Below are 13,115 nucleotides of genomic sequence, written 5' to 3' on the forward strand. Positions count from 1 at the left end.
GCAAGTTAAAAAACATTCTTGATCCACTAAATTTAGTAATTTTAAGTGGCACTGACTTAATTTTATACTATAAAAAAACAAAATACTACAGTAAAGAGTACTTAACCAGGAATGTGTCTGTAACAAGTTGGTGTTACTTAAAATTATTAGTAAAAGCTGTTTAATCAAGAATCTTTTTTAAGTTAAAAACATTTAGTTTGCTATAAAAATCGTCTGTGGTGAACCTGAGACACATAAAAAAGAAGTCAATATTAGGACTACCGATAAATGATATAACCTTTTGTGAGCAAGTGCTGTCCTGTATTGTCAAACTCCTTGAAAAAGTACTGGAAAATGATTTCTTAAAAAGACTGGGAACTCTCTCCTGACTTCTCCTTGAGCGCCACCAAGAGGTTGACATTTGTTCATGTTCCTCACAGGATGAATTGTTGTTGCCTTTAAGTTCAATAATTGGGTTTATGACCAGATACCTGCAAAGATAAGAACTTTATTTAGCTGGAGGGAAGTAGTTGTGCACAACGTAGGATCCAGATATCCAAATGTGACGGCTCCTGTGGTTTCCTCTGGGAGTTTGTATCCGTTAATCTGTGAGTTTCCACTGCAGGTGACTGATGGCAGTAACTCAGTGTACCTTGGCCCAGTGTCCTGAACTTACTTTAAACCACGGCTGCAGTCACTCTCCCTTCCAGGCAACCTGCTTTTGGTTCAGTTCGTTATGTCATTGAGTTATTCATCCTGCTTTCTGCACGCATACACTCAGCGGCATTCACACGGCCTATTTTAATCCGTTATTGCGTCTTTAAATTCAACTCAACTCAACTTTATTTATACATAGCAGCTTTCATACAAACAGTACAAAGTGCTTCACATAACAAACTGGAACAAGACATAAAAAACTAACATCAGCAACCATAAATACATTTTTGCAAGGATTAAAACTGAGTGAAATAAAAACAATTAAATGTAAAACAATTATTTAAACCTAAAACTAAAGATATAACATTACTTCCAAAGTAAAAGCCAAATAAAAAAGATTTTTCACAGAAGAAACATTTAAAAATTAAATTAAAGGTAATTTAAAGCTTTTATTTCACCTTTAATTTGACTCAATTTGATCAATCTATTATTAAATAAAGTTTCTTTGTTTAAATATGTGCCATTGTTCGTCTGTTCCCGACGCACAATACCAACAATGTAAACAGGGTTAACAATAACGATTATACGTTTCTTATATCTCAAGTCGCTCTTTGGATAGTTCTTTGTTTTTAGGATTATAATCTGTGATGTTCCTGTTGCTCAGTGTAGTACAGGAGTCCAATCTGTGATATATATAAATATATACTGCTGTGTAATAACCTGTTGAGCCTAAAAATACTGAAATCAGTCAATATTTTCTCAGATAAAGTGAGTTGTGGAGTCAGATACAAGCTGCAGTCTAACAGTGAAGCTCCACATTTGTAGGTCAGCTGACATTAAGGCCAAATTTAATGAAAAAAATAACAATCCACACTACAATTTCATAGAATTAACATCTATATCACACCACTGACTTACTTTCAGCTACTTTACTCATGTTTTAAACCTCTACAATATCCAGTTTCCTATCATTTTATGTATTTAATCAGAAATAGTATTTTCTATATGAAATAACAGGTTGATGTTTATCAGTTCCATAAACTATATTGAGGAAATTGTGTTGTGAAAAGACTTAATTGTGTAGGAGCAAACGTTAGTTAGTTTCCCCGAGCTGCGTCGCTTAAAACGAGCAGGTAAATAAAATGGCGTGTCACAGAATTGTTTTTAAATTAACCAATAAAAAGAGAAATCTTTAGGGAAGAAACCAGGTAAGTTTAGTCTTACACATAGTGAACTCATACAGGTCAAACATGCATAATTAATCACATTATTATTGAAATCACAATATGTAATAAGTAATAAGTGCAAGATCTAAATCACAGAAGCTGTTGTATATGTTTAGGGAAAGCTAATTTGAGCTCCATCGGTCCACCATGAAGGAGACCTTTGAGCAGCACTGTAAATATAAACAACCTCAATCACTGACAACCTACACAGACATCAACGTACAGTCAGTTTAATGTCTGTAGGTTCACTGGGATTAAAGGAAACAGATGGCGGGAGCTCAGACACACTTCAATGCAGCATAGCAGAGAGCTGACAGGTAGCATCTGATGTGTGTGTGTGTGTGTGTGTGTGTGTGTGTGTGTGTTTGGCCTTCCTGGCAGCCTCAGCCTCTGCAACCATCAGGCAGCGCTGCAGATTGACAGGGAGGGTCAGGTCCTTTAGGTCCACCTGCTCCACCTGAACGCCCACAGTCTGGAGGCAGCGTACAGCACCTCCTGCAGGACAATACAGGTACAACATGTTTTACTATTTATGCCTTATCATTGCTTTAAATTTCATTTCAGATTCATAATCACTAACTGAACACTTTTTTACATATTATTTGTTTAAATTACAAACCTAGATTCTTGTCTCCTCAATAAAATGTTAAAACAAAGAAAATACATTTAGTTGCAAGTTGTGCAGTTGATGGTTTTCCCAGATGGACAAATGAGACTTTCAGGATTCTGGAAACACCTTCATGATGTTGTTTTATCTTGCAGAAAGATGAATGCTTCTCTCTGTGAGTCGAACGTTATATTAATAAATTAGAGACACAACCTGGGTCTGGCTCCAATAAAACTGATCAGTTCTTCACTTGAAAGTGCATCAGCCAATGACAACCAACGTGACTAGTCTGTGGACATGCAGAGCTGATTCACTCATGGCAGAGCTGCTGCTGACCTCTTGTGGCCGGATGTTAAAGCAGACGGTCTGCAGGTCTACTTTCTGGATGACGTCCAGCCAGGGGATGAACCAGAACAGACCTGCAGAGATACAGTAAGGTGACAGGATCCCAGCTGGAGCACAAAAAACCTTGGAATGACTGAAATTATCACCTATAAAATGTCAACAATCTGTTCAGCTTTTCCTTTAGACTCATTTTTTGCTGTAATTTTAGTTTGCTGACATGTTTTTATTCAGATAAGATGCATATGTTTTGAATAAAGCAACAAACAAAATATATCTCATCCTTGTGACGAGTTATTATTGGCGTGCCCTCAGGAGCCTTCTAAGCTCATTAATATCCTTCAAAACAAGTGTGTAAAACCAAAACAATCCATCAGTGTGCAGTCAAAGTCTCATGGGAGTTGTAGTCGTAGATTGCTGCTCATGAGGTATGTCCCATTTCATTTTACAAAACATTAGTAGATAAATATTTATCTTAGAGTCTATGAACAGAAACCCCCGGTTTGTGTTTCAGCTTCACAAGAAGACAGATGACACAACAGCCACAACCAAAGAGTCATTTTCCACTTCATAAAATCCTCCACAGTTCAGACTGATCAGACTCTTTTATAAACTGCTTCAGGCTGCCAACCGAAACCTTTACTCCATTAAACAGAAAACGATGTTTTGCTTTGCCCGTGCTCTTTATGTGTGTGTGTGTGTGTGTGTGTGTGTGTGTGTGTGTGTGTGTGTCTGGATTCACTCCCATTCGCTCATCTGTTGCATATAAAGCACGTAGCCTCAGGAATGCGTCCACCTTCTGCTGCTCTGCAGTCAGCAGATCTTCATATAGAGACTTACAGTTAACATACAAACACTCCGACTGTTGAGTTTACAGTTAGATTTCTATTTAAAGAACAAACAGATCAAATAAAAAATGTGGGAAAAGATAAAGAAATACAATAAAGGTAGAAGTACAGTGCATGAATTTGATGTTTTAGAGCTCTTTACTGTCCGCAAACCCCACAGTTTTTAGATATTTTTATAACTGCATACGGTTCCTGCAGGGAGAAAGTCTCATATCTCCAATCTAAGTGATTTTCATTCATTTAATTCCTTCTGTGTTATATTCAGGTGATTATTCACTAATGGAAACATACCTATGAATCCATTTCTGCCAATAGATCCTCCTAAATGTTACACACTGGACCTTTAAAGTAGTATGTATCAAAAGTAAAACTCATTGTGCAGCAAAATACCCCCAATTTGTACTTAAGTAAAAGTTACATTCCCCCACTGGATGCTTTGCTAAAAACTCTCTTATTCGTTGGTTGGCTGATAATCAACCAATCATAAAATCTAATAAAAGATTTTTTCCCAGCAGCCTAAAAACACTGGTACCCTGGTCCAATACTGAGCGCCAGAGCTGGCCCAAGTTCTGCAAACTGGATCTGATTATCAGACAGGTCAAACTGATGAGATCAAAGCCTCATCATACCTCACATTCATATGAACCAGCTCACGTTTGGTGCTGAAGGTTTCAGAGAGAACCGACACTCAGCTCAGGTCGAGTGGGAAGGATTCGCTGTTTCCCCCCAAAACTGTCCTCCAACCAACAACTCGTGCAGACGGTGTTAGGGTGTCTTGTTTCTCCTGTTTTAGACCATCATGTTACCGTGTCTGCAGGTAGCACCGTAATCCGACTCTGTGTGTCAGATTACCAGCAGATAACCACAACAATATAACACATACATGCAGCCCAACAACCGTACAGTGTGCACACTCTGGGAAGGTTTTCATTTTGAGTTTAAGTGCAGAAGATTCATCCACGAGCTGTAATGTGTTTGACTGACAGGAGGGACGACTGCAGCAGCTGCAGGATTGATATGGGAGGGTGGTTTGCAGCATGTTGCACCGGCAAAATGACCTCAGAAGACTATAATAAACATACAGAATACAGGGCGCCCTGGGAGGAGCATGTCCAAACCTTTTTGACTGGGGTGGCACAAGTGGGGCACTAACTTATGCAGGGATGGCATTAAGTATGTGTCTCAGCTTTCCAGTCTGTCCCAATTTATGCAATTCTAAAACTGTTTATGGTCTCCACTATGTAAAGTATTAACATACACTTGGTTTTAAATGTATACCACATGCCAGCAGCTGCATGGGATTAGCATAAAGTTGGCAATGTCTGCAAACGGGAGACTCGTGGTGACACATTTTCATTCAGATATCTGACCTGGTTTGTACCAAAGGTTGTTAGGATAGTTTAGGATAATGTGGTGGCCAGTCAGAATACGCCCCTGCTTCCACCACTGCACACTGGTAATACATATTCTATTAATGATCCATCAATGTGATTGTATTCCTGTAAATAAACCAACAGAAAACAGAGGTCCTGAGAGTGCAACGCCTCCACCTCAATGTCAACTGAGCAACCTCCGTCCACTGATGGTGAAGACACGGTTGAAAGGTCCAGAAAAAAAGCTGGTAAGTGGACATTGAGTTTCCACTTCAACGTGGATTTAAACATTCATCATGTCAACCTAAAACCTAAAAAACAACAACGATAAAACTGCTCCTGCAGGTAGAAAGTTGGAAAACTGAGACAACTTTCCATTACACACACACACACACACACACACACACACACACACACACACACACACACACACACACACACACACACCTGGTCAGTTCCCAGCTCTGTACACAAAGAGTAAAGAAACGTCACCATTGGCAGCTGCAGCACAAAGATGACATACACCTTCGCAGCAGCTCTTCTATCCTCCCTCCTATGAATGAATGATGACACATACACACACACACACACACACACACAGACACACACAAACACACACACACCTACACACACACACACACACACACACTCACACTCAGTCTCGGGTGCTGAATAATGAATCAGTCTGATCACATGGTGTCAGGTCTGCAGGATTAATGCTGCCGTCCACTCTTGTCACCATTTCCTGCAGGTGGAAGAGGACGTGGACGCCTCCCAACCTTCCTCACCGAACACACAACAGGTGAGAGTCTTACCTGTCTGCTCAGGTGTGCATCTTTACACCATGTTTTTACCAGCGTGTTTATGCCACATGTTGGAAGCTTTGTGTGCTCCTCGCTGTCTTAAATCCAACCTGTTCATGTTGATCAGGGTTGGACTTCAGCTCAGGTTTTTAAAGAGAGTGTGAAGCAGTAATTTCTGATCCGTAGGAGTCGGTTCAGGTCTGTATGTGGTTCATTTTTAGCTTCTACAGTCGTACCTTTCCGTTGTGAAAGTAGATCCTTGGCCGTCATTAATGTTTCAGAGAGGGAGTCTCGCTCTAGTGAGTGAGGAGAACAGCTGATGGTATCCCATCATCACCTGCAGGCTCACATCATCAGGGTTGGACAGGTGTAACTGCCCCATATTCTCCTTTCATTTAAATATCAGGTATTGGTGAGTTTAAATGATTAATTCTGAATGAAAAAGCCGTTTTTAGGTTGTAAAAGCTTAAAATAAAGTAAATGCAACTAAAGTTAATTAAAGTTAATGCTAAAAGCTAAACAGAACTTAAGACTAATTGTTGTATTTAATTACATTTTCCTTGATTTGTTCAAAGTAAGATTTAATCAATAAACTGGTTTTCTAAAAAGATGCTTCATCTAAATCATACAAAACATATCGAGCCATGCAGGTATAGTTTTGGTTTCGTTGGTCCAGATTTTCTGAGAGAAGAAGTTTAAAATTGTATAATTACACATAAATTACACACGGTAACTATAATTTAATTTAATATAATATTTATTCCCTCTTTGCTCAATGATGATGACTTGACTGTGAACTGTGTTGAGTTTCAGAATATCAACAGCAAGCTACTGTATACATTAGAAATTTGGTTATTTATAATGGATATTTGTGATTTAGAGATTAAAATGGGTCAATTTGAAGATGAAAAAGCTTGAAATAATGACATTTCCACTTGAAACACTCATATCAGGAGCTTTGTGAAGATGTCACTTAAGGCTGAATGCAAAACTATTAGTACTTTTTACTTTAGTAAATGTTTTAAATACTTCATTCATCTCTGCTTCACAGTCTACTTCCCTCCATTTGGATCTGTGGCTCCTGAAGAACAAACACAGAATAAAGAGGAAGATGAGGAGGAGACTGATGATGAGGGTGAAAGAATGATAGAGTGAGTGACAGAGAAAAGGTAGAAGGAGTCACAAACACAAACACATAAACAGGTAATAAACAGGTGCAGTGATGGCGGCGTGGCTCGGCCGGCTGTCTTTGGGCGACGCCTGGTACAACATGTATTCCCGCCTCCTGCGGACCAAACCTGTGGGCTCCATGGCTACCAGCTCTGACGACCTCACCGAGCTGGCGGAGGGGTCGCCGGTCGGGCTCGCCAAGGTCCTGACCACCGTGGACCTGGTGTCGCTCGGGGTGGGCAGCTGCGTCGGCACCGGGATGTATGTGGTCGCCGGGCTGGTTGCCAAGGCCATGGCTGGGCCCGGGGTCATCCTGTCTTTTATTATTGCAGCGTTGGCATCCATACTGTCAGGTAGGACAACAGGAGCTGACATAATTCTTTTAGAAACACCTCACAAATATATAGTTCACATTTTTAAAAAGGTTTTTATCCAACAAACAGGAGGAAACAGCGCTTTTGTTTGGGACTATTTTCAGTGGCGGATTAATACACATTTGGTGCTCTATTGCAGTGGTTCCCAACGACCACTGGAATGAGATATTTTATGGATCATATTATATTCAATGTTTAACAATCAATACAGAACAGCTGATAAACTGTACAATAAACATGAATATTGAACACAATAACTGTGGGAAGTTTGTGTAAACTAAAGATTATTGATTGATTTTATTCTCATCGTTCTATCGGCTCTTTGGTTGTTTGAACTTTTCTAATGCAGGACTGAATATAACTTGTGTTCAGGTCCTTATTTCATTTAGTTCTTCCAACCCTTTCTTCACTTCAGGTGAAATGGGGAGACATAGGCCGACTATATAAATACTTCGGTGGTACATGAGGCCGTGATGTTTGGGTGTCCACATTGTTTTGGCCGTTTAGTGTACTTCCACTTAAGTAAAACTTTGAATATAGGACTTTTACCTGTAAGACAGTATTTGGTATTGATACTATAAGGTAAAATCTTGTAGGAGATCTCCAACTGATGTAGGAAATGTTGATCAAACTACTGAATATCATAGATTTAAACAGTTTGTATGTTCGAGTGTTGAATTAATATTTAACGCAGTCTAATCCTACATGACACCTGTTGTATGATTGAACTGTGTATGTGCGTGTATTGTTCTCTTAAGGTGTGTGCTACGCAGAGTTTGGTGTCCGTGTCCCCAAGACGACTGGCTCGGCCTACACCTACAGCTACGTGACGGTCGGGGAGTTTGTGGCGTTTTTCATCGGCTGGAACCTGATTCTGGAGTATCTGATTGGCACGGCGGCGGGGGCGTCCGCTCTCAGCAGCATGTTCGACTCTCTGGCCAATCACAGCATCAGCAACTACATGATAACACACCTGGGCACGCTCAGAGGACTCGGTTAGTACGTTAGAGAACAAATTCACACCCTGTTATAGCTTCAATAAGAACAGGTTTATAGAGCAGTATAGAGCCAGTGTTTGGTTTGTCTGCTCAGGGCTACTGTAGAAACATGGCGGTTCAACATGGCGGCCAGTTACTGATAAATTAACTCACTACAAATTCATGCCTCTCCTGTCACCACCTGAACCCGGTCTGTCTTTGTCCCTCCCGGGTCAGAGTCCTGTTTGCTGTAAATCATCTGGCCTCCGTTGGCGTAGAAGGCTATGAACCCAGTTTTGGTGCTCAGTCTCCAACGCTAGCTCCTCCGGGTAGATACTGTGTACTGAGCTTGACTCACACTTTAGTCAACTATTAGGGGACAGACCTAGAGGACACTTCAGGGGATCTCCAAAGTCATTAGGGTTCATCCTCTGAGGAATATGAATGCCTGTAGGAAATTTCCTGGTTGTCCATCACAGAGTCATGATGTTATCAACATGACTGACGATGAAAGGTATAAAATATTCTTTGATTCTTCCTCATGTCGATGAGATATCTTTGTTCTGCTGTGTCTCTGTCTGTCTCAGGTAAGGGTGAGGACACGTACCCCGACCTGCTGGCCCTGTTTATCGCCCTGCTGGTCACAGTAGTAATCGCGCTTGGTGTGCGTAACTCAGTGATCTTCAACAACATCCTCAACGTGGTCAACCTGGTGGTCTGGGTCTTCATGATCATCGCCGGACTCTTCTTCCTTTCCGCCAGCAACTGGGGGAGCGGCAAGTTCCTGCCCTACGGCTGGTCCGGGGTGAGATATCGAACCACGTTGATTGTTTTAGTTGCTTGAAAATGACTGGAAAGGAAATAAGTGATCTGTTGTTGTTGCTGGTCAGGTGATGCAAGGTGCAGCGACGTGCTTCTACGCCTTCATCGGCTTCGACATCATCGCAACAACAGGAGAGGAGGCGAAAAACCCAAACACCTCAATCCCGTACGCCATCACGGCCTCACTGGTCACCTGCCTCACGGCCTACGTGTCGGTCAGTACCACGTGGTGCTTCTGTATGTTTGTTCCTCTGAAACTTCGTCAGAAATGAAAGATTTAGTGTTTCCTCCAGAATTTTGCATGGGTACCTGAAGATATCTGATCTGATCTAGATATTCTCACATCCGTCCTCCTCCCCCCACCCTTCCTCTCTACAGGTGAGCGTGATCCTGACTCTCATGGTCCCCTACAACATGATTGATGGCTCGGCTCCTCTCATGGAGATGTTTGCAGTGCACGGCTTCCTGTGGGGGAAATACATTGTGGCCGTGGGCTCCATAGCCGGGCTCACCGTCTCTCTGTTAGGCTCTTTGTTCCCGATGCCCAGAGTCATCTACGCCATGGCCCGGGATGGACTGCTGTTCAGGTGAGGATGCAAACAGCACACACATGCACAGGTAGGATGAGGGCTGCTGGCTAACTCTCTGATTAATCTGCAGGTTCTTGTCCCACGTGTCTGCGTTCACACACACTCCTGCGGCGGCCTGTGTTGTGTCCGGGAGCTTCGCGGCCATCCTCGCTCTGCTGGTGAGCCTCAGAGACCTGATCGAGATGATGTCCATCGGCACCCTGCTGGCCTACACTCTGGTCAGCGTGTGTGTGCTCCTGCTCCGCTACCAGCCTGACGAACAGATCGACACTCATCAGTTCAACTCCGGGGAGGGCGTGGACGGCCTGAAGCACCAGGACGATGGGGCTGTCCCGACCAAAGACGACGAGATGCTGATTGGAGGCTCAGACGGCGATGGATCGTCGTCCTACCACACCGGCGGGAATGAAGGCGAGGGTGACGACTCTGAATTCCACACGGGTCATGCCTCGTTGCTGAAAAGGCTTCTGGGAGGTCATTACTACACCCTGAGGCTGCGGTTGGGAATGCCCGATGCATCGGCCCGGCCCACTCCTGCCACCGGCCGCATAGTGACCCGATGCACCCTCCTCCTCTTCTTCATGTCCTTCCTCCTCTGGTCCACCGTTATATTTGGCGTTGAGCAGGGGACGGGTGCCGGGGCGGTGTTTTCAGGCCTCACTGCCACACTGATGGCGGGATCCATGGCGAAGCTTTTGGTTATGATCCTACAGCAGCCAGAGAGTGGGAGGAAACTGCCCTACATGGCGCCCTGCGTGCCCTTCGTCCCTGCGGCGGCCATATTGGTCAACAGCTACCTCATGCTTAAACTGTCTCCACTCACCTGGGCCAGGTTCATTGTCTGGTGCTTCATAGGTGAGATAACACATTCTTCATTATAGATTTAAAATGCTGTCTGGATATAGAAAATAATGGATTAGAGGAGGAAACTATTATAGCATGGCACTAACATGGTTAGTTTTAAGGGTGTAAACTTGTTTTTTAATACGACTGAATTGTAATTGTAGGTAAACTGCTGACCAGTAGTTAATAGGGATCTAACAGCCACTTAGAAACAAGTATTTTCTGTTGCTTTGGTATACTTGGTTTACTATGGAAAATAGTGATGATAATTATCAGTAATAAATGACCAGGACATATAATGTAATATATAACTATAGGAATACATTATGTGATAATAGTCCAGTTTGAATTGTAATACGATAAAAGTCTGTTATCCTCTCAGTCTACCTACAGTCAGTTACCTGCGGTTGTAGAAGAAAAAACCCAGAAAAGGCCACTATTGATCATCATATGGCAACTTATTAGTCTCTGCTCCTCCTTGCAAGATGTTTATATTTGTTTTTGACGAATGTGCATTCAGGATGTTTAAATTCTGGCTGCCAGCGACAGCCCATATGAAGAATGGACCTGAAAGATGAGAAATAACTCTACAACAACTTCAACAATCTTGGAAGAGGATTTAAGATAGACATCTGTTTTGGTGTATGGTTTGAGTTACTTCAGTTGCACCGGTGCTTAGTTTTACTTTGTGTCTATCTTATAGTCTGCTCTTCAGTCAGCACAGGTTGAAACCAGCCATAGATCTCTCACAGTACACAATATAATGTGCTTTATGTTTCATCCTTGTTTCACAAGTGTTTTCATTTCATAAGCCAGCAGCGTTGGAGGTGAAAGCAAGCGAATCTGTGCACGGGGAAGCATTTTTAGATTCTCTATTTCCCTCCAAGACTTTTCTTCTTTTGGCTTCTAGTTCATCGCGGTTTGGCAAAATACCAGAGGTGGCAAAAGTACACATTCTTTACTTAGTAGACAGATAGAGAGTAGAGATGCTTGTGTAAAAGAATATTACAGTAAAAGCTGAAGTACTGATTCAAATTCTTTACTCAAAGTATAAAAGTAAAAAGTACTCTCTTGGAGGTATGTTGAATGAGGAAATGTTGATGTTATTTGACTGATAACTATGCATTTTCACAGAATTTTTAGACTATTATCATTTAATAAAACACTCAAGACATTAGCAAAAAATGCCCCGAACTAGATTAGAATTTATTTATGTCTTAAAAAGTCCCTATGTAAAGGAAACAAATCTAAAATTCTATAATAGTAGAAAGGAGGTTTGTGTAAAAAATGTAGCAAGTAAAAGTAAAAAGTTGTTAGTAAAGTAAAAATACCTAAACAAAAGTACAGTAAGACAGTATTTGTACTTCCCACCTCTTCAGAATGACAAACTCTAAGTGACATATTTTATAGATATTTAATATCATATTCAATAATAGCAACAGTACAGAAAGCAGACATTTAATACAATTCTCTCCGTATCATGTATTTTAAAATGTTTTATAACAATTTTTATAAGAATATATATTTAATAGGCTTCTTTTTTTTTAACACATTTTGTGTTTTCTTCAGTTTAGATCTTAAATAATACTAAACTTTAGAAAAGAACAGATATAGGCCTACCGTGTATATTTATTCTGACATCCTTTAAAATCAAGAAGACTTCGCGACCCCCATGTGAAGCTTTGGTGACCCCTAATGGAGGTCCCGACCCTCAGGTTGGGAACCACTGCCCCTAGATGACTCTGTCTGTCTCTTTCACCAGAGAGAAGAACTTACTGTACATCCAGACTTTGATCTCTATCTGCAGTTGGCAGACAGATGACAAAGCGAGGGAAGAGTTTCCCGCCTTCTGGACCTCATGAAGGTCGATAACTCTCTCCAGCTGGACCGTTACCTGCTCTCTCTGTGTCTAACAGTTACCGTCTGTGCGTCCTCAGGTTTGTTGATCTACGGTTGTTACGGAGTGTGGCACAGCACGCTGGAGCTCAACGCCCGGGAGCAGCAGGCGCACGCCAGCTCCTACCAGCGCTACGACGACCACCTCGACGACACCTTCTCCCCCGACGACGACCTTTACCCCCAGGACCAGGACGAGAGGCCCTACCAGGGCTGGTCTGCCCCGGAGGAGAGGGGATACGACCATCAGCAGCACAATCAGGAGGAGAACCAGTGTGACGACCAGGATGGAGAGCAGTATCAGAGCCAGTATGAGGATAATGGAGACCAGCAGGGGTACCAGTCTGGACCAGGAGGCCAGCATGTGAGCAGGGGCAGCAGGTCCAGAGGAAGGACCAATCACGGCTTTGATGTGGGTGAAGAGGAGGACTGAATGGATCTTCCTCCAAACTGAAAAGATCTGAAATGATGACTTTGAAAGTGCCTTCTTCATGAGACACTGAATCAAATAATCTCCAAGACAAGCAGTCACATCACAAGATTGTATTTTAATATTCACCAGTGAAACTCTGCGTCTGCTCGGAGCGAACACCTGGGTATCATTAAAG

The 13,115-nt window shown here is 42.1% G+C and overlaps 1 protein-coding gene across 1 annotated transcript in view; it reads left to right on the plus strand.

Annotated features, from left to right (window-relative positions):
* The first annotated feature begins 5,739 nt into the window (after positions 1 to 5,739).
* The window catches only part of LOC127359495 (probable cationic amino acid transporter), a 7,992-nt gene continuing 616 nt past the window's right edge, over positions 5,740 to 13,115 (plus strand). The window contains exons 1-8 of the mRNA XM_051393385.1: positions 5,740 to 5,834; positions 6,887 to 7,358; positions 8,138 to 8,374; positions 8,944 to 9,161; positions 9,247 to 9,393; positions 9,557 to 9,765; positions 9,839 to 10,623; positions 12,549 to 13,115. The exon at positions 12,549 to 13,115 is cut by the window's right edge and continues 616 nt beyond it. Coding sequence (XP_051249345.1) covers positions 7,058 to 7,358; positions 8,138 to 8,374; positions 8,944 to 9,161; positions 9,247 to 9,393; positions 9,557 to 9,765; positions 9,839 to 10,623; positions 12,549 to 12,940 — 2,289 coding nt within the window. The 5' untranslated portion in view covers positions 5,740 to 5,834; positions 6,887 to 7,057 and the 3' untranslated portion in view covers positions 12,941 to 13,115. The remainder of the gene's footprint in view (positions 5,835 to 6,886; positions 7,359 to 8,137; positions 8,375 to 8,943; positions 9,162 to 9,246; positions 9,394 to 9,556; positions 9,766 to 9,838; positions 10,624 to 12,548) is intronic.

Source organism: Dicentrarchus labrax, unplaced genomic scaffold (assembly GCF_905237075.1).
Source record: "Dicentrarchus labrax unplaced genomic scaffold, dlabrax2021, whole genome shotgun sequence".
Taxonomy (NCBI): Eukaryota; Metazoa; Chordata; class Actinopteri; family Moronidae; genus Dicentrarchus; species Dicentrarchus labrax.